The sequence below is a fragment of the Rhinatrema bivittatum genome, chromosome 1 (assembly GCF_901001135.1).
Source record: "Rhinatrema bivittatum chromosome 1, aRhiBiv1.1, whole genome shotgun sequence".
NCBI lineage: Eukaryota > Metazoa > Chordata > Amphibia > Gymnophiona > Rhinatrematidae > Rhinatrema > Rhinatrema bivittatum.
Window position 1 is genome coordinate 705,619,562 of NC_042615.1, and position 23,891 is coordinate 705,643,452.

Below are 23,891 nucleotides of genomic sequence, written 5' to 3' on the forward strand. Positions count from 1 at the left end.
GTTTAGGATAGGGGTAGGGAGGGGATAGGTTAGGGGAAGGGGTGGGAAGGTTAGTTTAGGCAGAGGGAATGGGGGAAGGCCGCGTGCGCAAGATGCACTAGTGTGCACCCCCTTGCGCGCGCCGACCCCCAATTTTATAACATGCGCTCGCACACGTACGCCCGCGCGTAGGTTTGAAAATCTACCCTTTAGTGTACTTGCCTGTGCAATTTGTATATAAGATTGAAATACATAGGATGCAAGATGTTTTCAACACGAAAGGGTAGATTTTAAAAGGTGCCCAGCGCAGCATAGATGCACCGCATGTTATAAAATCCCATGGCCGCATACACATGCGTGTGGAATTTTATAATCTGGCGCACATATGCAGGTGGCACGTGCACGGGGGTTCTATTTTATAAGATTGTGCGCGGCGACGCAATCGGGCCTCCCCAAGTTGTTCCCTCCCATACTCCCTCCCCTTCTTCCCTTCTCCTCCCAACCCCCTAAACCCTTTCTCCCACCTTTCGTTATTTTTATTTTGTTGCTTACTGCTCCGTTGGAGCAGAAGCAACTTGCGCACGCCAGTTGCCTGTCGGCGTGCGCTTCCCTGGCACGGCAGCAAATGGCCGCTGTATGGCCGCCTCCAGCCCTGCCTCTCCCCACCCCCCTGGACCGCACCTTTCTCTGGGCCTGGCACTTTGGCACGCAACAGGGGTTACACGGGTGGCTGGGTCCCTTTGAAAATGCGCGTGGGACGCGCAAGGCCCGGCCACCCATGTAACCCCCGTTTTTTTATGCGCATGGCCGATTAATAATTCACCCGATAGTGTATTAACTATAGTAACATGAGATAGTACATGTAAGCCAAATTAGATGCACAGTGTATTTTGGGATAGATTTTAAAAGGTACGTCTGATATTATAACATGCGCGCCCTAACCTAACACCCTCCTCCCCAAATTTTTATTATACCTGCTGCGCCTGCCTCGGGGCAGGTGCAGGTTGCACACGCCAGCAGCTTGCAGGCATGCAATCCCCCGGTACAGCAGCAAATGGCCACTGTGCTGGGAGCCTCTGATCCTGCCCCCCGGACCACCCTTTCCCCTCCCCTTTTTCGAAGCCCTGGGACATATGCGAGTCCCAAGGCTTTATGCGCGTGGCCGGGCATTTTAAAAATAGACTAGGCACGCGTTAGCCCCCCTACGCTTGTAAATCCTCCGGATTTATGCGCGTAGAGCTTTTAAAATCCGGGCCTTTGTGTTCTGCTAGTGGCTCTCTGATATGTGCTGCTCCTTTAAACACAATGAATATTAAAGTTAGCCACAGCTGCAACGGGCTGAAAAATCACTGTTTTTACAACTTCGACTGATATGATTACCACTCTGTATACTGTAGTGAAGGTCATACCTCATATGAATTTCCTAGTTGTAGTAAAATAAATTCTGGGCTCTATGCACTTTTCTGCATAGCCTTTGCAATTACTAGTTAGGCAAAGAAGTAATGCAAGTGCTTTGGAAGGTGATCTCAGGGATAGTGAATGAGAAGCAGGACAAACTGTTGGGCTCCAGGCAGCAGGATAAACACAAGGAAGCATCTTGGATCATTAGAGCTGGCAAAATATGCAGGGTCAGACTCCCTCAGTTCTGGGCAGAATGCCAGGAGCCAAGGAGAAGAAAAGGAGGTCAAGGAAGGAAGGTTAACAGGCCACCAAGATGGGATGAATTAAGCAAGAGAAGGGAACGCCCACACACAAATCAAATACTTGCAAAATATCAATGAAACTGAATGTGAAGATTGCTAGTATCTGTATTAACTAATCATTTTTGTGCAAAATGTTCATTTTTATTTCAATTAGTAACGGATTTGCTCTTTGACAAACAAATAAATTGTTGTGGAATCATCAAGGGAAGGATTCTTTACCATTTTCACATATTAAATCATCATTGGTAACAAAACCTTCATACAACTTGAAACTGGATAAATATAAAGAACGAAATCACAGATTGTTGCCTTGTTAAAAATACAGCTTACAGAAGCAATCCTATTAACTCTTTTAAAATCATTCTATCACATCTCATAACAGTACAGGTGTGTATTTCTCTAAAACTATCACAATTGGCACTAATTATCAAGTCTTGATAAAGGGCATATACTAGGACCAGCATCCTCCCACCCTCAATGGATGAGTGTGAAACAGAAATCTCAGGAGCAACACTAATTTATTTACTTTCTGTTTTCATAGGCTCATCATCTAAATAAAACCTCTTCAGAATACGGAGGGCATTTCAAAAAAGGTTCTCTCTCGGTAATTCTTGATATGGGTACTCCATAAATAAACAGCAATATACAAATAAAACATTAAAAAGAAAAATTGAAGCTAGAAAAATCAATGCTGTATCTGAGAGACCAGTTCACAGTTGCCAAATAGGAAATAGTTATTTTCTGTCACAGACTAATGATAATTTCTGAAAGCGATTCCTCTGTTAGCAGGGTTGAGTTGTGTCAGCAACTTTAACAGAGGACTTCATCAGTGCTGACAAACATCTGAATCTTTCAGCAACACTATGCTCCCATTAATTATACAAAATTTCCATATTTTTGTAAACTTTGTATTACTATACTGACCTCTTGTATTGTGTTGATATCTTTTCGCAGCCTTCAGTTTGTTTCACTAACTATGCAACTTTAAAGCTATCATAACCACAGTGATTCACGCTTCTTCATAAGACTTTGTTGAATACTTCAGGGCAAGCACTGACGCACATGAATTTCAAACTGTCCATCATTGATGTCCTATAGGAAAGCACTGTACATTTTATGGTGCGCTTAATCCTTTACTTAGTAAGAAAGCTTTTTCATTTGGTTCACGGCCTAAGAATTTTTGAAGCATGTCCATACCATCCATTGAGCCTCCTGGTTTCAGTATAATCTCTCTGTATTTCATTCCAACCTAGTTTCAAGTAAAAAAAAAAAAAAAAAAAAAGTTGAATATTTCGTTATATACAGATATTTTGAAAAACCTACCAATTAACAAAATGAAAGTGTTTTCTGAACTTAACAAAAACAAGTGTTAACTTTGTAAAAACAAAACAAAACAAAAAAAAAAAAAATCTAAGGTAAGGAAGGTAATGAATAACTGCACACAGAAAAATAGACTAAGTTGACAATGTTGTCTAATTACAAAAAAGTGTTAAAAAGTTTTTTCTTTGCATTTATTTTTACAATGGGAACAGAGTGATCAAGTAAGAAAGGCAGAAATCCATTACTGTCACAAGACAGACACAACACCAGGCATACATTCAGAGAAGATAAGGCAGTCTAATTTAATTTATGGATTGATAAACCACATTATTCATGTAAAAATGTGACATTATTGCAAGTCTAAAAAGATATGGCCAGAATGCAAAGATGGGAATTCCATTTCTTACTGGCTAATGGGCCAAAAAAAAAAAAAAAAGGCCATTAATGGCAACAAAAGTCTTAGCCCCCATTGCAAAACACAATTTCATAGTATTAAATAAAGTGTTAAAAATCTTTTCACTCTTTTTGCAAGATGAGAATATAGAATGGTATAATCAGTGAGAGGGAAAGTTTCAAAAGCCTTTCTTTATGTAAATGGATATTTACTCAAGTATAAGAGCTTTTGGAAAACTGCCCACTCTGTTTGCAAGTAAAACTATGCACATTGTTCCACAAAGTAGCTACTTTTACCCACATTCCTGGAATGTGGTTATTCTGGGAAAGCAATGTGGGAGGTTTGCATTTTTGCTGGAATAAAATACCCACAGAAAAAGCATGTGCAAACCTCTGCAGGTATTTTTTCTTGGGCACTTATCGAATGCAATGTATGGTTATACTTTCTCTTTGATAAAACAGTATGGGTGCAGCGGTATTCTTTTGAGAACTGGTACAAAATCTGTCAGTGTAAGTACCTGTGGACCTGCCCACACAGTTTTGAAAATTTCCTCAAATAAGTTTTGGCCCAAGCACTTCCTGGTCATTAATGGGTTAGGAATAGGGATGATAACTTTTAAATAGGGGCGCTCATGTGCACACGTTTGCTGGCTCGCACCCATGGATGTGGCTATTTTATAACATATGCGCATATATGCGCGCATGTTATAAAATAGGCTGAGTGCACGCACATGTGTGTGCAATTTTAAGTGGGCGCACGCCTGTGAGTGCAAATCCCGCTTCCACTGCGTAAGTGGGAGGATTACAAAAGAGGAGCACATCCATGCCATTGCCAGTTTCACCAGTTCATTCACAGTTCACCCAGGCATGGAATAGTACTTCCAAAACCTCCTAGTTTAATAGCCTCCCTTTTTCCCTGTTAACTTCAACTATTAAAACCCTGCATGTAAAACCGTGCTGACATGCCTATATTTTTTGTTTTATGACTTACATGTCATCTATAGCAGAAGTAAAGTTACACAGTAGGGGACCACAGTGTACACTTGTGCGCATATTTACCTGCTTGTTCCATCGAGAAATCCAGGAATGCCCATGCCCCACCCACACCACGCCCACATCCCGCCCCGTTTTTGGAACTTTTCATTTGTGCACGCAGCAGGAGCTTTGTGTGTACTCGGGCGGCTTTTAAAATCCGTTTGGGGCACGTCAGTCCCCCAAGCGGTTTTGGTGCACATCAGGCTTTTAAAATTCACCTTTAAAATCTTTAGTTTCACCTTGTGCCCTCAGATCCTCCAACAGGGCATTAGGGAGCAGGGAATGCTGGTACCTAAGTCATTTCTACTTCTTAAGACACATCCGCTTGTGTTAATCTTTTCTTGAACTATGTAAATAAAATATCAGGCTAGAAGGGATATTCCCTAACACATTATAGGCGATCCAGGAAGAGAACTTACTGAACAGAAATGAGACTTTTTGGTTGCATGTTTCATCTCTGATCTGCTCAGTTTGCTCGTGGAAATTATGCTTTTTGCACTCAGATAATCCACGATAAAGACAACTCATGAATCACAGACTATGAAGGATTTATTTCCCCAAGTGGATTAAATAATTACAGGTGAATTTTAAAAGCCCTATGCAATCCAAAGCTGGAAGCTACATGTGTGTATTGGCCCAGCGGAAGCCGCACGGATTTTAAGAGGTGCCTGGGTACACGCGTATCTCCCAGAACATGAGCAAAAAATGTTTTCATAAAAGGGGCAGGGCATGGGCATGGTCTAGGTGGGCATGTACGTTCCAAGAAATATGAAGGAAACCAGCATGTAAGTATTTATGCACACCAGTGCACGCCAGGGTCCCTATCCGTGTAACTTTACTTCTGTATGTATGGCGTGTAAGTCATGAAACAAAGAAAACGTAGCTAGTCAGCGGGGTTTTAAGAGTTGGGGCTAATAGGGTAAAAGGGAGGCAAGTTAGCTAGGAGGTTTAGGAAGTCCTCTCTTTTACTGGGGTGAACTGGGAACAAACTGGGGAAAACAGGTAATTGCGTTGGTGCATGAATTTACTAAAATCCCCTCCACTTATGTGATTGAGGTTGCATTTGCATGCACATGAATGTGTCAATGTAAAATTGTACATTTATGTACGCGCGTATAGTCTCCCAGGGCTACTGCCCAGGAGTGAAGGGTTATGTCGGCCATCATAGTTGGTGATTTGATTATTAGAAATGTAAATAGCTGGGTGGCTGGTGGACGTGAGGACCGCCTGGTAACTTGCCTGCCTGGTGCAAAAGTGGCAGACCTCACATATCACCTAGATAGGATTATAGACAATGCTGGGGACGAGCCGGCTGTCATGGTACATGTGGGCACCAACAACGTAGCAAAATGTGGGAGACAGGTTCTGGAAGCAAAATTTAGGATTTTAGGTAGAAAGCTGAAATCCAGAACCTCTAGGGTGGCATTCTCTGAAATGTTCCCTGTTCCACTTGCAGGTCCCTAGAGGCAGGCAGAGCTCTGGAGTCTCAATGGTGGATGAGATGATGGTGCAGGGAAGAGGGATTCAGTTTTGGAAGGAATTGGGGAACCTTTTGGGGAAGGGGGAAGTTTTCTGAAAGGATGGGCTCCACCTTAACCTAAGTGAAACCAGGCTTCTGGAGCTAACTTTTAAAAAGGAGATAGAGCAGCTTTTAAACTAGAACAAGTTGGAAAGTCGACAGACACTCAGCAGTGCATGGTTCGGAGGAATTTATCTTTGAAGGATACTAATGAAACAGGAGAGTTAGGGCATCCCAACAGAGAGGTTCCAATAAAAGCAAACGTAGTCCATGTGCCTATAAGTAAAGAATCACCTGAGCTAAAGAATTCCAAACTATCCCTATCAGCTGAAAAGCAGGTTCTAATACAAACAAAAAACACACTTTGAAATGTCTGCATGCCAATGCCAGAAGTCTAAGAAGTAAGATGGGAGAGTTAGAGTGTACAGCAGTGAATGATGAGATAAGACATAATTGGCATCTCAGAGACCTGGTGGAAGGAGGATAACCAATGGGACAGTGCTATATCAGGGTACAAATTGAATCGCAATGATAGGGAGGATCAATTTGGTGGGGTTGTGGCACTTTATGTCCATGAGTATATAGAGTTCATACAAGAGACTAAATGCTCAGTAGAATCTATATAGGTAGAAATTCCAAGTGTGCTGGGTAAGAGTATAGTGATAGGAGTATACTACCGTCCACCTGACCAAAATGATCAGACAGATGATGAAATGCTAAGAGAAATCAGGGAAGCTAACCAAGCAGTGCAACAATAGTGGGAAATTTCAATTACCCCGATATTGCCTGGAAAATGAAACATCAGGACATGCCAGAGACATAAAGTTCCTGGATGGAATAAACGACTGCTTCATGGAGCAAATGGTTTAGAAACCAATGAGAGAAGGAGCTATTTTAGATTTACTTTTTAGTGGAATGCATGATTTGATGAGAGATGTGACGGTGGTGGGGGCCACTTGGCAATAATGAACATAACATGATCAAATTTGAACTAATGACTGGAAGGGGAACAATATGTAAACCTACAGCTCTAACACTAAATTTTCAAAAGGGAAAATGATAAAATGAGGAAAACAGAAAAAAAACTAAAAGTTGCAGCTACAAAGGTTAAACGTGTATAACAAGCATGGACACTGTTTAAAAATACAATCTTAGAAGTGCAGACCAGATGTATTCCATGCATTAAGAAAGGTGGAAGGAAGGCAAAATGGTTACAGGCATGGTTAAAAGGTGAGGTGAAAGAGGCTATTTTAGCAAAAAAAAACATTCTTCAAAAATCTGAAGAAGGATCCATCTGAAGAAAATAGGAAAAAATATAAGCATTGTCAAGTTAAGTGTAAAACATTGATAAGGCAGGCTAAGAGAGAATTTGAAATGAAGTTGGCCGTAGAGGCAAAAACTCATAATAAAAACTTTTAAAATATATCCAAAAGCAAGAAATCTATGAGGGAGTTGGTTGGACAGTTACATGACCAAGGGGTTATAGGGGCTCTTAGGGAAGATGAGGCCATTGCAGAAAGACTAAATGAAAGCTTTGCTTCTGTGTTTACTAATGAGGATGTTTGGAAGCTACCGGTTCCAGAGAAGGTTTTCAAGGGTGATGAGTCAAAAGAACAGAACCAAATCACTGTGAACCTGGAAGATGTAGTAGGCCAGACTGATAAACTAAAGAGTAGCAAATGACTTGGACCGGATGGTATGCATCCCAGGGTCTGAAGGAACTCAAAATGAAATTTCAGATCTATTAGTTAAAATTTGTAACCTATCTTTAAGATCATCCATTGTACTTGAAGACTGGAGGGTGGCCAACGTAACCCCAATATTTAAAAAGGGCTCCAGGGGCGATCCGGGAAACTATAGACCAGTGAGCCTGACTTCAGTACCTGGAAAAATAGTGGAAACTATTCTAAAGATCAAAATCACAGATCATATAGAAAGACATGGTTTTAATGAGACACAGTCAGCATGGATTTACCCAAGGGAAGTCTTGCCTCATAAATTTTCATTTTTTTGTAGGGGTTAATAAACATGTGGATAAAGGTGAACTGGTAGATGTAGTGTATTTGGATTTTCAGAAGGCGTTTGTCAAAGTCCCTCATGAGAGGCTTCTAAGAAAACTATAAAAGTCATGGGATAGGAGGCGACGTCATTTTGTGGATTACAAACAGGTTAAAAGACAGGAAACAGAGAGAAAGATTAATTTGTCAATTTTCTCAGTGGAAAAGGCTAAACAGTGGAGTGCCTCAGGGATATGTACTTGGACCGCTGCTTTTCAATATATTTATAAATGATCTGGAAAGGAATAAGACGAGTGAGGTAATCAAATTTGCAAATGATACAAAATTATTCCAAGCGGATTGTGATAAATTACAGGAGGACCTTGCGAGACTGGAAGACTAGGCATCCAAATTGCAGATGAAATTTAATGTGGACAAGTGAAAGGTGTTGCATATAGGGAAAAATAACCCATGCTGTAGTTACACAATGTTAGGTTCCATATTGGTAACTCCTAATGAGGAAAAAGATCTAGGCATCATAGAGGATAATACATTGAAATCGTCGGTTGTCAAAAAAGCAAACAGAATGTTGGGAATTATTAGGAAGGGAATGGTGAATAAAACAGAAAATGTCAAAATGCCTCTGTATCGCTCCATGGTGAGACCACACCTTGAGTACTGTGTACAATTCTGGTCACTGCATCTCAAAATGATATAGCTGCACTGGACAAGGTACAAAGAAGGGCGACCAAAATGATAAAGGGGATGAACAGCTCCCTTATGAAGAAAGGCTAAAGAGGTTAGCGCTGTACAGCTTGGAGAAGAGATGGCAGAGGGGGGATATGATAGAGGTCTTTAAGATCATGAGAGGTCTTGAACAGGTAGATGTGAATCAGTTATTTACTCTTTCGGATAATAGAAAGTCTAGGGGACACTCCATGAAGTTAGCAAGTAGAACATTTAAAATTAATCGGAGAAAGTTCTTTTTCACTCAACGCACATTTTATCTCTGGAATTTGTTGCCAGAGGATATGGTTAGTGCAGTTGTGTAGCTGGGTTTACAAAACGTTTGGATAAGTTCTTGGAGGAGAAGTCCATTAATTGTTATTAAGTTGACTTAGGGGTAGATTTTTAAACTTACGCGCACGCATCCATGTGTGCACGCATCCCGGCACGCGCATATAGATGCGGCTATTTTATAATACACGCGTGTGATAAAATACAAGGGGCGTGTGCACATGCGTGGCAGATTTTAACATCTGCACGCGCAGCCTGCAACTTGCGCACACGGGGTAGGGGGGGGGAGGGTAATTTTTTAATTTACACGCAGCGACACCATGATCCCTTTTCCAATTAAGAAGCAGACTGGGAGGGAACTTCCCTACTCCCCTACCCTAACTCCCTCCCTCTTCCCCTCTCCTCCCCAACCACTAAACCCTTTCTCCTACCTTTCCTATTTTATGTTTCATTGCTTACTGCTCCATTGGAGCAGAAGCAACTTATGCGTGCCGGCCAACTGCCGGCGCGCACTTCCACAGTACAGCAGCAAATGGCCGGTACAGCAGCAAATGGCTGCTGTACCGGCCATCTCCAGCCCCGCCTCTCCCTGCCCCCTGGACTGCCTCTTTCTCTGGGCCCTGCACTTCAGCACGTAACGGGGGCTATGTGCATGGCCGGGCCCCTTTGAAAATGTGCGCGCAAGGCCCAGCCACATGCTTAACCCCCATTTTTTATGCGTGCATTTTTTAAATCTACACATTAGGGAATAGCCACTGCTATTACTGGCATCAGTAGCATGGGATCTACTTAGTGTTTGGGTACTTGCCAGGTACTTGTAGCCTGGATTGGCCTCTGTTGGAAACAGGATGCTGGGTTTGATGGACCCTTGGTATGACTCTATATGGCAATTTCTTTTGCTCTTATTTTATATCAGGCGCGCATATATGCGCATATATTATAACATCATTGTGTCCATGTGCGCTAGCCAGCAAACGGGTGCATATGTGCTCCCGCATGCAGGTCTTAAAAGTCATCTTTTAATGTACTGACATATCATGGAAGGCTCTTTTAGGAGAGCTTGTAGAGACATCAAAGCATGGCAGAACTATCTACTCTTATTTATAGTAAAACACTGGAAACAGGAAAAGTGATTCATGCCTGATGGAAAATAAATGCCTTTTTATGACTGTATTTTTAAGAAGGGGTCCAAAGCAGACCCATGAAATCAGAGAACAGTAAGTCTGACATCTGCTCCTGAGAAACCTATGAAATGCATCGAAAGGGATAACCACTATGTGACAACTGAACAGGATGAGCACCATAAAAGGCAGTGAGAATGGATTTATGAAAAATAGATTGTGCCAAACTAACTTTATAGGATTTCTCTGAAGTAATAACAATAAATCTGCATTGGGAACAAGCAACTGATGCCATTTATTATGATGCTGAAAAAGCATTTAATTTAATTTTTTATAAAATAAAGAGAAATGCAGGGGAAAAGATGAGTATAAACTCAAAAGAGAGGAGCTTTACAGAGGCTTGTGACCAGCAGAAATGCAGAAGAATCAGAACTGAGACATTTGGGGCCGGATTTTAAAAACGTTCGCGCGTGGCCGTGCCTTATGCGTGCCGGGCCATTTTCAAAAGGTCCAGCCACGCATGTAAGTCCCAGGGCTAACCAAAGGGGCGATCCAGGGGGGCGGGACTAGAGTCGCCCAGCACAGCGGCCATTTGCCACGGTGCCGGCACATGCAACTTGGGAGTATTTAGGATCGGGATAGGGGAGGGCAGGATAGGGGAAGGGGAAGGGAGGTTAGGCTAGGGGGTTGGGAAATTCCTGATGCGTCGCCGCGCATAATTGCATATCTGTACCTCCCCCTTGCACGTGCCCTGGCATTTTATAACATGCGTGTGCCTGCGTGCGCATGTTATAAAATCGCGCGTCCATGTGTGCGTGCCGGGTAACGCGAGTGCACGTTTTAAATCTACCCCTAAGAGCAAAAGATCAACCCTAAGGGTTGATATTCAGTGAGCTGTAGAACATGCTTGGAGCAGTGTTTTACTGAATGTAGCCATCTAAAGTTATCTGGGTTACTTCAGGACAGCTATTTTCTCTGACCAGACTTATTCAGCTAGCTTTAGCCAGAGCGCTGAATATCAGCACTCACTGGGAAATGTTTAGTCCTGTCTCCAGAATGCCCACTGTGCCACACCTTTTTAGCCAGCTAAATTTTGTCTGGGTAATGAGTTACCTAGACAAATTTAGTTGGGGAGGAGCAGGGAGAAATATTTAAATCATGGGTTTTGACTGAGTAATTAGAAAAGTCACCCTCAAAAATCTTTTTTAAAAAAATGCTCTTAGGGGATAATTTTCAAAAGAGTTTATGCGTGTAAATCTGTTTTTGAAAATTATCAAGGAGGTTACGTATACGTGTAACTCAATTGTGCATGTACGTTTCCTCCACACTTGCAGTAGGCATTACAGAGGGCAGAATTAGAGCGGGGAAACCATTTATGTGCATACTTCTGATTTTCAAAAATATACAAATAAATCTACATGCAGAAAGGTACACCTGCAAATTTTCGAAGTGGACTTATATACATAAGTACACTTTGAAAATCCAGGCTAAAATCTGTGGGTACTTTGTACTTACAGACTTTAGGCATATGAGGGCTAATGAAAATTACTTCCCTATGTCTAGCAGCAAAGTATTTAGAAAATCTTTAAGGGCATGAAAATGGCATGACAAAGTAACTATAACCAGAGCTGGTGTTACATTAGGCAAACTAGATGGTTGCCTAGGGTGCCAAAATTTGGGGCGACAGCAAAATCTCACCACCACAAGACCCAGAGGGGGTAAGCCAATACTGCCAAAGAAGGGAGCAGTGCGCTGGAGCTGCCGCCAATAGGTAAGCTGGGGTAGGGGGTGCATGACCTAAGGTTCGCTTAGGGTGCCAAATACTCTTGCACTGGCCCTGTAACAAATTTTATTTAACTGTACAGAGTAGTAGTACATGCTGCAATGAGACAACACCATAATAGATGGAATATTACAGAAAAATACACCCAAAGGCAGACGCTCTCAGTACAAATATCACACAATCAAGTTAAACAAGAGAGAAAAAAGATACAGGTGGAACCCTTGCTGAAGAGAAAGATGTGGAATCATTCACGATGAGGATCAAATAGAACACAGTAACATTTAACTTCATCTAAGAATAGCATGAATATAATGATGCAGTTAAAGTATATCCTGGAGCTTCAGATTTTAAGGTAAATTTGAGTTGGAGACCTGTTTTTCCATACAGTAAATAAAAGGTACATTACAATAATAAAACTAAATAAAAGTAAATTAAAAAGGTACATTGCAGTAAATACAAGTTACGTTACAGTAATAAAAGACCTGCTTTTCCATACAGTAAATAAAAGTAACATTTTTTTATTTTTGGCATGCCTGGGATATTTAATGCAAACCAGGATCAGCAGCCAATGTTTCCTCCAATGTATTGTTTTATACCAATATTTTTAATAAATAAAAATCTGGGATTGAGATTTGTTCCATGCTACTATTTTTCAATAAATACAAATCTGGGGTTGAGATTTACTCCATCTTTTGTGCCAAAACTACAGGAACCCCAAATAAAGTAAGACAAGTGAATTCAATTAAGAATCAAAATTAAAAGATCCTGTATCTTTATAATGTGATGAATTTGCAAGATATTTCTTGGACAAAATTGTATATATTTACTCATAACTGGATGCAAATAATGATAGCCCTCAAGAGGTCAGGCAGCTCTCTCTGCAAGATTCCATATTGGATTCTTTTGCTGAACTTGATACAGATGGTATAAATACAATTTTGACTAAAACTACAACTTGTTTTTTTGATTTATGTCTATCCTGGCTGTTAAAAAAAAAAGTGAAATTAGCTCTGTTAGATTCTGTGCAGTGCATAATTAAGTCACCATTAACAAAAAGAATTAGGCCTGAAAAGTTGGAGACTGTAAAACATTTTGAGATTAAAAAACCTCCTTATATCCTAGAGTTACTGATAATTATAGACCAATTTCCAAAATCCCATTTTTGTGAAAATTAATTGTTTTTAGTGGTCCAACAAATAGAAGGTTGTTTTTTTTTTTAGATGTCCACAATTTGGCTTTAGAAACAGGTGTAGCACACAAATCACACTGCTAGCTTTACAGATGACCTGTGGCAAAGTCTTGACCATCAATTGATGCCATGGACATGATTGTGATGTCACTGGATTTTGCAGCAGACCAGTTCTGAAGGATACTGGTTATGTTGGGCTTTTTTTTCTGTGGGGTGTGGGGAATAAATGAGTAGCAAGTTTGTAAGAGTGGAATGAGCAGTTGTAATGGGTAGATGGGTGATGTGCACAGCATTTTGAAAAGTTGACATCTGTCTTGATATTTTTTGTGCTGAAGTGACAAGATTTGGAGGAGATTCTGACTGGGAGGTCTCTTTGTGTTTTGTCATATTGACTAGTGTGACAAAATATATACTCTTGTATATAATTAACCTCCTCTATCTCCCTTTTTTCCTCCAACCCAGTTCATCAGCCCTTGTTAATTGTAACTGCATCTCTTCTTCACGTTTATTTATGTTCTTGGTTGTATTCATCACACCCCTGTTTTTATGTAAACCGACATGATGTGAACGCTATCATGAATGCCGGTATAAAAAAACCTTAAATAAATAAAATAAATAAATATACTTTGATTATTGATAGTTTACATTCTCAATAAAAAGGAAAAAAAATGCTAGGAACATTTAGAAAATGGAGAACTAACAGAGCTTTTATCCAGAAAACTCACCTTGCTGAGGCAAGGAAGGGAAGTATGGCTGGGCCTTAAGTACCCAGCTGCGCTGACATCATCACCCAGCGGCCTTCAACATTTTCCCGTTGCAGGGCCTTTGATTCTGGGGCTGTGGCACACATGCACATCTAAGGCCAGCAAGGGACTGCAGGGGAGCGGCGTTATGGCAGCATTCCTGCCGCCGAAGAATTTGCGGCGTCTGGGGGTGAGTTGGTCGGTTGCAGGGCTGTCCTGTTACAAATTGCTGGGCAGAAGTTCATGTTGGTGACAGAACATCAAGCCTTCAAATGGATCTACTACAATAAGGACTCCAATGGGAGAATTATGTGATAGTTCCTAATTCTTCAGCCCTTTGACTTTAAAATAAGACATTGACTAGGGAAGAATAAAAGGGAATACACACTTTCTCTCTAGGGAGGGTCAACAAGTATGGGCAAGCACTCAAATCCATACGTTTGGGTTGAGGGGAAGGGTGCGTGTGGGAGTATATATTCCTAATGGGAGGATATTGTCCTTGGGACCATAATAACTGACTATCAGATGGCTCGCATGCCTCAAAGAGACTGCTGAGTCACTCTCCCCATCCAGAGGGACTCAGTATAAAGGATGGACCAGGAAAGGAAGTGGCAGAATTAGGCCAGGAGAAATACAACCAGTAGGAAGGCTGCAAGGTAAAGCCCAGTAGGGAGGGAGGGAATTTAAAACTGTGCTGTTTCCTGAGACGGTAAACTGTGCTGAGTTGTTTTTGTTTTTAAGTTAACATGCTTAGCTCGGCTTCTTGCAGTGAGGTAATTGTCAAAACATGTACATAGTGAGTGCTCAGGTAGAGATAGACATTCCATTTACCATTTTGTTTTGGTATGCATATTGTTTTCCTTTTTATTTTATTTATTTATTTAACCTTTTTTTTTATATACCGCCGCTCATCAGAGTTTCCCCACTGTTTTCCTGTTTTGTTTTGGTTAAAGAAAAAAGTTAGAAATGTTTTGTACTCATCCCAAATATCTGGGGACCTGGAAGAGCCACAGCCTCCTAGCCATGTCACTCCACTATAGACCCCTTATCAGCATGGAACTGGGCAAGCATCCGGACAACCGACAGCGTGCCCTATGAATGTCACCAACCTAGATTGTCCAGTTCAGAGAGGAACTCGTAAGAGAAGAGTAATATAATGCTAAACATCCTGGTTGATCTCTGGCTTTTATTTCAGTTCTTCTCTCAGGATCCTTAGCAAAAAGCAGTAATCAACTGGGATGTATAGCACTAGAAAGGCATTATCTACTGTCATATTTTACATTTAAGTTTCATAAATTCATATCCAGTTTTTTATTTATTTAGATTTAGCTCATGCCTTTTCCTTGGAACTCAAGGCGAATTAAATTCAGGTACAATAGGCATTTTCCTGTCCTCAGAGGGTTTACAATCTATGGGCCCTTCTTACTAAGGATTTTTCCCATAGATACAAACTAAGAGCCAACCTTTAGCAAATAGGTCCCTAAGTTTGTACCTGAGGCAACAGAGAGTGAAGTGACTTGCCCAGTGTCACAAGGAGTGGCACTGGGATTTAAACTGACTTCTGTGGTTCTCAGCCTTAACCATTAGGTTATTCTTCCATGCCTCCACAGAAATGCAGAGTATTTACTAGACATAACAGTACACCCCTTCCCTTTAAGGCTTGCGTGTTTCCAGACTCATAGAGGGCAGTGTAGCACTCTGGGGGGACTTCCTACTTGCCTACCTGTTGTGTTAACTCTATTCAAATGGATTTCTAAGAAACTCAAGGCACTTAACTGAACAGCAAATCAGATCTTAGAAAGAAATCATCCGTGGCTGTATTCTAAATGGAGTTAAGTGATTAGAAACTATCACTTAGTATCCCAAGGAAGACCAAATACTCTCACACTTGCTTTGGGTATGTTTACATAGAAAACACATAGTTGAGACTACTGTATTCATTATATATTAAACTTAACTATCTAATTTCTAAAATATCATCTATGCTTTTCTTGATTTCACCTAAGCAAATATCTGACATAGACCAGTTAACCTATGAACTAGAAATATAGAATTTCATGGTAGATTAAAGTCCTTAGTTTCAGGCCCATCTAGTCTGCCAAAACATCATATTAATCTAAAAATGTCTGGTTCTGGGGCTGAAAGAGAGCGTGAAGGAGGTAGGAGGACGCTTTCACCTCTATCCGGGAGCGGTAAAATCTAGCTCCAACGGGCCCAGCCGCAGACAGCCTGAAGCCAGCGAGTGACGTCATCTGTCGGGGCCTCAGAGGACGCTGAAAAAGCGGCCCTTAGCGGGACAAGAACGGGCTGAAAGAGAGAGTGAAGGAGGTAGGAGGACGCTTTCACCTCTATCCGGGAGCGGTAAAATCTAGCTCCAACGGGCCCAGCCGCAGACAGCCTGAAGCCAGCGAGTGACGTCATCTGTCGGGGCCTCAGAGGACACTGAAAAAGCGGCCCTTAGCGGCGCGCAGCCGCCGCTGGCGCATCGCCAAAGGGGCGCGCGCGGCTTTGCTCTGTCTCAAACTGGATTAAGATCTAGCAGTTTTTTTTTTTATCATCTTTCGACTGGGATTAAGGGGTTTGAATCCCTCCTGCAACTTTCGAGATCTCAATTGGAAGGAAGAAGATCCTATCGTGCTCCTGTGACTGTTTGACCCGGGTAAGCTGATATAATATTTCCTCTTTATATTTTTACCTCTGGATATGCCTCCCAAACGCAAAGGGAAAATCAGAATGCTTCCCTCTGTATCTGATATCCCTCCGGGTCAACGTACTATTCCACAGTACACAGGTTCCTACCCAATCGAGGTGGCAAAAGTCCCCGCTGGAGAGATAGGAGAAGGAGCCTCCCTCTCACCTGGGGAGGTTTCACTTAGCCCCCCAAACCTGAGGATAGCCTCATTGACATCTCCACAGACTTCCAACAAGGTGGTTGTTATCAATGAGCCAAAGAGCACATTAATAACTACAGAGGGTACATCTACGGAATCTGTGAATCTAACAACAGCGACGAGTGAAGAGAATAAAGCATCTACAGCTATAGGAGTTACTCCTCAAAATATTATGGATATTCAATTGAAGCCGTCTGTAGTTACTTTAGATTCATTGTGGGACTTAATGGTTCAGCTTAGGTCTGAAGTTCAGAAGTGTTCCCAACAAATAGAAGCAGGTGTAATAAAATTGGATACTTTTTCAGTAGAAAGTAATACTCAGTTTGAGGATCATAAACTTCGGATACAGACGCTGGAATCTGAGACAAAAAAAGGGCTGGAAATGCAGTCTATTATCATCCAGGATCAAACATCTCTGAATAGAAAGCTGGAGTATATGGAAAATCGATTGAGGCGTTTAAACCTTAGACTCTTGAATTTCCCTAAAATAATAGGTGAACAGCCTAGAGTCACACTTAGAAGATATCTGACTGAGGTATTGAAAATCAAACCAGAGAGTCATCCATCATTCAATAGGGTGTACTTCCTTCCATTTAGAAGTTCAGGGGGAAGGAGGGAACAACAACAGTTGCCCCAATTAAATTTGGGAAACTTAACAGAATTTCTTGAATCTTCTGTAGTAGAAATAATAGAAAGAACCACCCTATTAATATCCTGTGTATATGAGCAAGATATCTCTTTAATTATGCGTAGTTACTTTCAAAATCTAAGGGTAAATTTTCATGGGTGTTTTATACAAGTTTTTCCAGACCTAGCAAAACCTACTCAGGAGAGGAGGAAAGGGTTTCTTGCCTTACGGCAAGAGGCCCTATCAATGGGAGCATCGTTCCAACTGAAGTTTCCTTGCAAGTGTATACTGAAACTAAATAATGAAGTATATGTATATTTTTTGCCTAAGCATTTAAAGTTGTTTCTTGAATCCCGGAAACAAGCTCTTCAAACCTCCTCTCCGATATTAAGTCCCATAACCTAGGTATATAAAATAGTGGGTAGGATGCATGAGATACTTCCAGACAATGTTATTTCTTTTTTGTTGTATTAGCTCCTAATTCTTGATTCTTCCATATCCAAATTTCAGCCTCTTAGTGGTCTAAGTTAGAAAGAATGATTACTAATGGATATGTATTATAACTTGTTGAAAAAATGTTTTCTTTATTTCTGTGCAAAGTTTATTGCTTTGTAAATTTATTGGAAATGCTAATAAATAATAATAATAAAAAAAAATGTCTGGTTCTATGGTTCCTGATTGGCTTATGAAAGTTCCAGGCCAGCAGCTTAATATTTTCAATATATATAGTAAAAATGAAACTTTTGATTTTTTTCCATAGTTTAAGTGACAGGTGTCCTTCAACCAATCAGACATCAAGTTTTGCTACCAATAGATAAAAATAGATAAAGAAAATATAAAAATAAATTCAAATACAAATATCAAAACTAAATTTAATTTCAATATCCTGTAATGAAATGGATATTTCAGACACACAGGACTGGCCCTGCAAACCTAAGTAAAGAACTTGTCAGAGTAATAGTGAGCTCTATAGAAAGAAAAGTGGAAAAGAGAAGGAAAACAGTATAACTTTAAACAGAGGCCTTTTGGGTAATGTAGTCTTGGAGCCAATGACCCTCCAAAGCACACTGCGAATATGACTCACATCCAGTACTACCAGTGCACCTCCATATGATCCCAAAAATAGAGAGGCCAATTCAGCACTCAGCTGTCTAACATTATACAGGTGGAAAAACTCTCTGGCTTCCTAAAGCTAACACTAACTAATTTGAACACAACGTTGATCCCAATATGATTAGGGATTCAGGACGACCAAAACCACTTCCCTGGTTCTTGGTGGAGCCATTTTAAAAAGTGCAGTCCTGCCATTATTAAAGATGATGACCTGCTTTAGGTCATGACATCATCCTCAGGAACAATACAGAGGATTTATCTGGATATACAGTGGCCACTGAATATCTGGTTAGGTTCAGCGGCTGCTAGATAGCTGATAGCTGGATAAGTTGTGGGTCGGCAGTGAGCGGATCGGGGCGGCGCTACTTAGCCAGATATGTTATCTGGCTAAGTAGCACTATTAAGCATTAGGCGGATAACTTATCCAGGCAAGTTACACCTGCTCAATAGCAGTCTAAACTTAGACAGCTAAGACTTATCCGCCTAATCAGTGCTTGCTATGGGGAAATTCAGCAGCATAGCCGTGCTAGTGAACATCCTGTGTAAGTTAGCCAGATAGGAAAATTGGTTCTTACCTGCTAATTTTCGTTCCTGTAATACTACAGATCAGTTCAGGGTTTTGCATCCCTACCAGCAGATGGAGGCAGAGAACAAAACTTTGAGGCACTGCTACATAACTGAGAGTGCCACCTATAGTCCCTCAGTGTTGACTTGTATCCAAGCCATAGATTAGAACCTAAAACCCTTTCAAGGGCGAAAAGGTAAAGCAGGGCTGGAACCCCCTGCACTGGAGCCTCTGTCACCTCCAGAAACCCCAAAACATATGTCACACTGCAAAAAAACTTTTTGGAATATATTACATTGATTATCAGGAAATACAGGGGCGGATTTTAAATGCCCTGCGTGCGTAAATCTGGCCGGATTTACGCGCGCAGGGCCCCCGGGTCGGGTAATGGCGCGCCAGCAGCCCACCATGGCACGCGCAGATTTACGTCTGCTTTTAGCAGGCGTAAATCGTGGAACAAAGGTAAGGGGGGGGTTTAGATAGGGCCGGGGGTGGGTTAGGTAGGGGAAGGGAGGGCGAAGGAAAGTTCCCTCCAAGGCCGGTCCGAAATCGGAGCGGCCTCGGAGGGAACAGGCAGCGCGCGCTAGGCTCGGCGCGCACAGGTTGCACAAATGTGCACCCCCTTGCGCGCACCAACCCCAGATTTTATAAGATACGCGCGGCTATGCGCGTATCTTATAAAATCCAGCATACTTTTGTTCGCGCCTGGTGCGCGAACAAAAGTACACGATCGCGCAAATTTAGAAAATCTACCCCACAGTCTTTTGGCAGCGACGGGGAAGGTCTCTGGACTGTTCTGTGGTATTACAGGAACAAAAATTAGCAGGTATGACCAATTTTCCTTTCCTGTTCATACCCAGATCAGTCCAGACAAGTGGGATGTACCCAAACACCACTAAACTAGGCGGGAACCTGAAAGACCCACACACAGTACATTCTCACCAAAGGACGCATTCTCCTGGGCCCGCACATCCAAACAGTAATGCCTGGTAAAAGTATGAAGCGAGGACCACACCGCCACTCTACAAATCACCTGAGGAGATTGCAAATGACACTCTACCCAAGAGGCCGCCTGCACTCTTTAAAATGTGCTTTCAGCCCCATTGGAATCCTGCAACCCTTACAAATATAAGCAGAGCAAATGGCCTCCTTCAGCCAACGAGAAATCGTGGCTTTTGAGGCCTTATCACCTTTCTTTGCACCCCTGAACTACACAAAAAGTTGATCTGACTGCCGAAAAGAATTAGTGACCTCCAAATACCACAACAGAGTTCGTTGCACATCCAAAAGATGAAGCTCTCTCTCTCCTGAGTAGAATCCTTAGACACCACTCCAGGAAGGCTGGAAGATCCACTATCTGATTAACATGAAAAGAGGAAACCAATTTCGGCAAGAAAGAGGGGACCATTCACAATGTGACCCCGTCAATAGAAATATGCAGAAAATCTGCATGACAAAGCCTGCAATTCCGAAATCTGCCTGGCAGAACATCTGCATGACAAAGCCTGCAATTCCGAAATCTGCCTGGCAGAACATATGGCTACCAGAAACACTGTCTTCAATGTCAGGTCCTTCAACATTACCCTTCTCAAAGGGCGCATCACAAAACACTTGCAGAACAAGAATGAGGTTCCAATCTGGACACAACATCCGAACCGGAGGCCACAAATGCCTGACCCCCTTCAGGAATCGAACCACATCAGGAGGAGAGGCCAAAGACCTCAGCAACTTGTCCCTAAGGGAACCCAAAGCAGATACCTGAACATGGAAGGAGTTATAAGCCAAACCCTTAGATAATCCCTCCTGCAAAAAGGCTAAAATCTGAGGAAGGTCTACAGATAGGGGATCCAATTGGCACTGCAGGAACCACGACTCAGACCCTGACGTATGCCAGAGATGTGGCAGGTCTCCGAGCCTGGAGGAGAGTAGAAATAACCTGTTCCTATTAGCCTTTCAGACACAACCACCACCTCTCAAAAGTCAAGCCACGAGACAGAAGTGATTCTTCCAATCCGAAAATATGGGCCCGACGCAGCAAGCATGGTTGATGAGCCAACCTGAGGGGTCCCTCTACCGTGAGATGCACGAGATCCGCGAACCATGGGTGCTGTGGTCACTCTGGTGCCACCAGCATCACCGATCCCAGATGTGACTCTATGCACCGCAGAACTCACCCGATGAGTGGCCACGGAGGAAACACGTACAGAATTATCCCTGTCAACCAAGGGCACACCAGAGCATCCAGCCCCACTGAGCCGACCTCTCTTCTGTGACTGAAAAACCTTGTCGTCTTTGCGTTGGCCCACATCACCATAAGACCCAACTGGGGGATGTCCCACTTGGCACAGATTCGATCTCAAGCATCCGGGGGCAGTTCCCACTCCCCTGGATCCAACTGTTGCCTGCTGAGGAAATCCAACTGCACATTATCTGCACCCATGACACGAGAGGCCGCTATTCCCTCAAGATGGAGCTCCACCCATACAAACAACTGCCTGTTACGCTTGGGCTCCGGTCAGGAGTCGTGAACACCACCCAGCAGGGTGGCTCCAGGTGGAGAGAGACAGGAAGCTAGAAACAGTGTCAGGTTCCAGGCTGGGTCAGGGCAGGCAGCAAGTATCAGAGTCTGGGTTCAGGCTGGGTCAGGGCAGGCGGCAAGTAGCAGTGTCTAAGTACAGGTTGGGTCAGGGCAGGCAGCAGTAGCAGTGTCTAAGTACAGGCTGGGTCAGGGCAGGCGGCAGTCAGCAGTGTCTGGGTCCAGACTGGGTCAGGGCACAGTAAGCAGGGCAAGGCAGGTCAGAAGGCCCGTAGGCCACACACACACACACACAGAAGGCCCGTAGGCCACACACCAATAGCGGGGCAAGGCAGGTCAGAAGGCCCGTAGGCCACACACACACAGAAGGCCCGTAGGCCACACACCATAAGCGGGGCAAGGCAGGTCAGAAGGCCCGTAGGCCACACACATACACAAAGAAGGCCCGTAGGCCACACACCATAAGCGGGGCAAGGCAGGTCAGAAGGCCCGTAGGCCACACATACACAGACAGAAGGCCCGTAGGCCACACACCGTAAGCAGAGCAGGCAGGTCAGAAGGCCCGTAGGCCACACATACACAGAAGGCCCGTAGGCCACACACCGTAGTCAGGGCAAGTAGGTCAGAAGGCCCGTAGGCCACACATACACAGAAGGCCCGTAGGCCACACACCGTAAGCAGAGCAGGCAGGTCAGAAGGCCCGTAGGCCAGGTAAGAAAAGCGAGGAAGAAGGCCCGAAGGCCGCGCAGGGCAAGGCAAGGAAAGGCCCGAAGGCCGCGCAGGGCTAGAGCAGGGAGCCCAGGTGAGCTCGATGCCGAAGCACCGAGGCAACTGTCAGGCAGGGTTATAAGGGCACACCCAGAGCATAGAGTGGACAGAGGAGATGGACTGGGCCTGTCAGGAAAGCCAGCACTAGAGGGACCCCTGGTGGTGAGGCGGTTGCACTGCAGCCAAAACTGTAACACTGCCGAGCTTCCACAGCCACCGCATGACTCTGTCCCTCCTTGCTGGTGATGTATGCCACTGTCATCATATTGAGAATATGCGAACCATCCTGCCTCAGATCCAGGGAAGGAAGGCCTCCAGTGCCCGTCAGACCACCCTTGTTTCCAGGCGATTGATGGACCAGGACTTTTCCTCCGCTGACCAAAGCCCTTGGGCAGTCCGCCTCAGGCACACCGCTCCCCATCCCTTAAGGCTGGCGTTTGTGATCACCATCACCCAGTCCAGGGTCTTGAGATCCATTCCCTTTTCCAGGTTGTGACGTGACAACTTAGATAGACTGGACCTGGATTCTCGTAGAAAAGGCAAAGGCAGATGATACTCTGAGAAGGGATTCCACTGGACAAAAGTACATTCTGCAATGGTCTAATGTGCACAAAGGCCCACAGAACCATATCCAATGTGGACGCCATGGACCAGAGGACCTGCGAATAATGCTAGGCTGTTGGCACCTACAGCCGAAACAGATGTGCCACCTGTGCCTGTAACTTCACCAACTTGTCCAGGGTCAGAAACACCCTGCCCTATTGGGTATCGAAAAGCGCCCCCAGATACTCCAATGATTGGGTAGGTACCAGGTGACTCGCCACATTTATCACTCAACCCAGCAACCGCAAGGTGTCCATGACTTGCTGGAGAGTCCGCACGCATTTCTCTTCCATTTTCGCATGCACAAGCCAATCGTCCAGATACATAAGAACATAAGAAATTGCCATGCTGGGTCAAGTCAGACCAAGGGTCCATCAAGCCCAGAATTCTGTTTCCAACAGAGGCCAAACCAGGCCACATGAACCTGGCAATTACCCAAAACACTAAGAAGATCCCATGTTACTGATGCAATTAATAGCAGTGGCTATTTCCTAAGTAAACTTGTTTAACAGCAGTTAATGGACCTCCTCCAAGAACTTATCCAAACCTTTTTTGAACCCAGCTACACTAACTGCACTAACCACATCCTCTGGCAATAAATTCCAGAGCTTAATTGTGCGTTGAGTGAAAAAGAATTTTCTCCAATTAGTCTTAAATGGGCTACTTGCTAACTTCATGGAATGCTCCCTAGTCCTTCTATTATTTGAAAGTGTAAATAACCGATTCACATCTACTCATTCAAGACCTCCCATGATTTTAAAGACCTCTATCATATCCCCCCTCAGCCGTCTCTTCTCCAAGCTGAATAGCCCTAACCTCTTCAATCTTTCCTCATAGGGGAGCTGTTCCATCCCCTTTATCATTTTGGTTGCCCTTCTCTGTACCAAAACCCTTCTCATCAAAGGGCTGCTGCCACTACCACTATCACCTTCATGAAGGTTCATGGCACCATGGCCAAGCCGAAAGGAAGAGCTCGAAACTGGAAATG

The 23,891-nt window shown here is 43.2% G+C and overlaps 1 protein-coding gene across 2 annotated transcripts in view; it reads right to left on the bottom strand.

Annotated features, from left to right (window-relative positions):
- Window positions 1-496: 496 nt before the first annotated feature.
- The window catches only part of NLN (neurolysin), a 226,441-nt gene continuing 203,046 nt past the window's right edge, over window positions 497-23,891 (bottom strand). For both annotated transcript variants that reach the window (XM_029576052.1, XM_029576061.1), the window contains one exon: window positions 497-2,931. In XM_029576052.1, coding sequence (XP_029431912.1) covers window positions 2,797-2,931 — 135 coding nt within the window. In that variant the 3' untranslated portion in view covers window positions 497-2,796. The remainder of the gene's footprint in view (window positions 2,932-23,891) is intronic.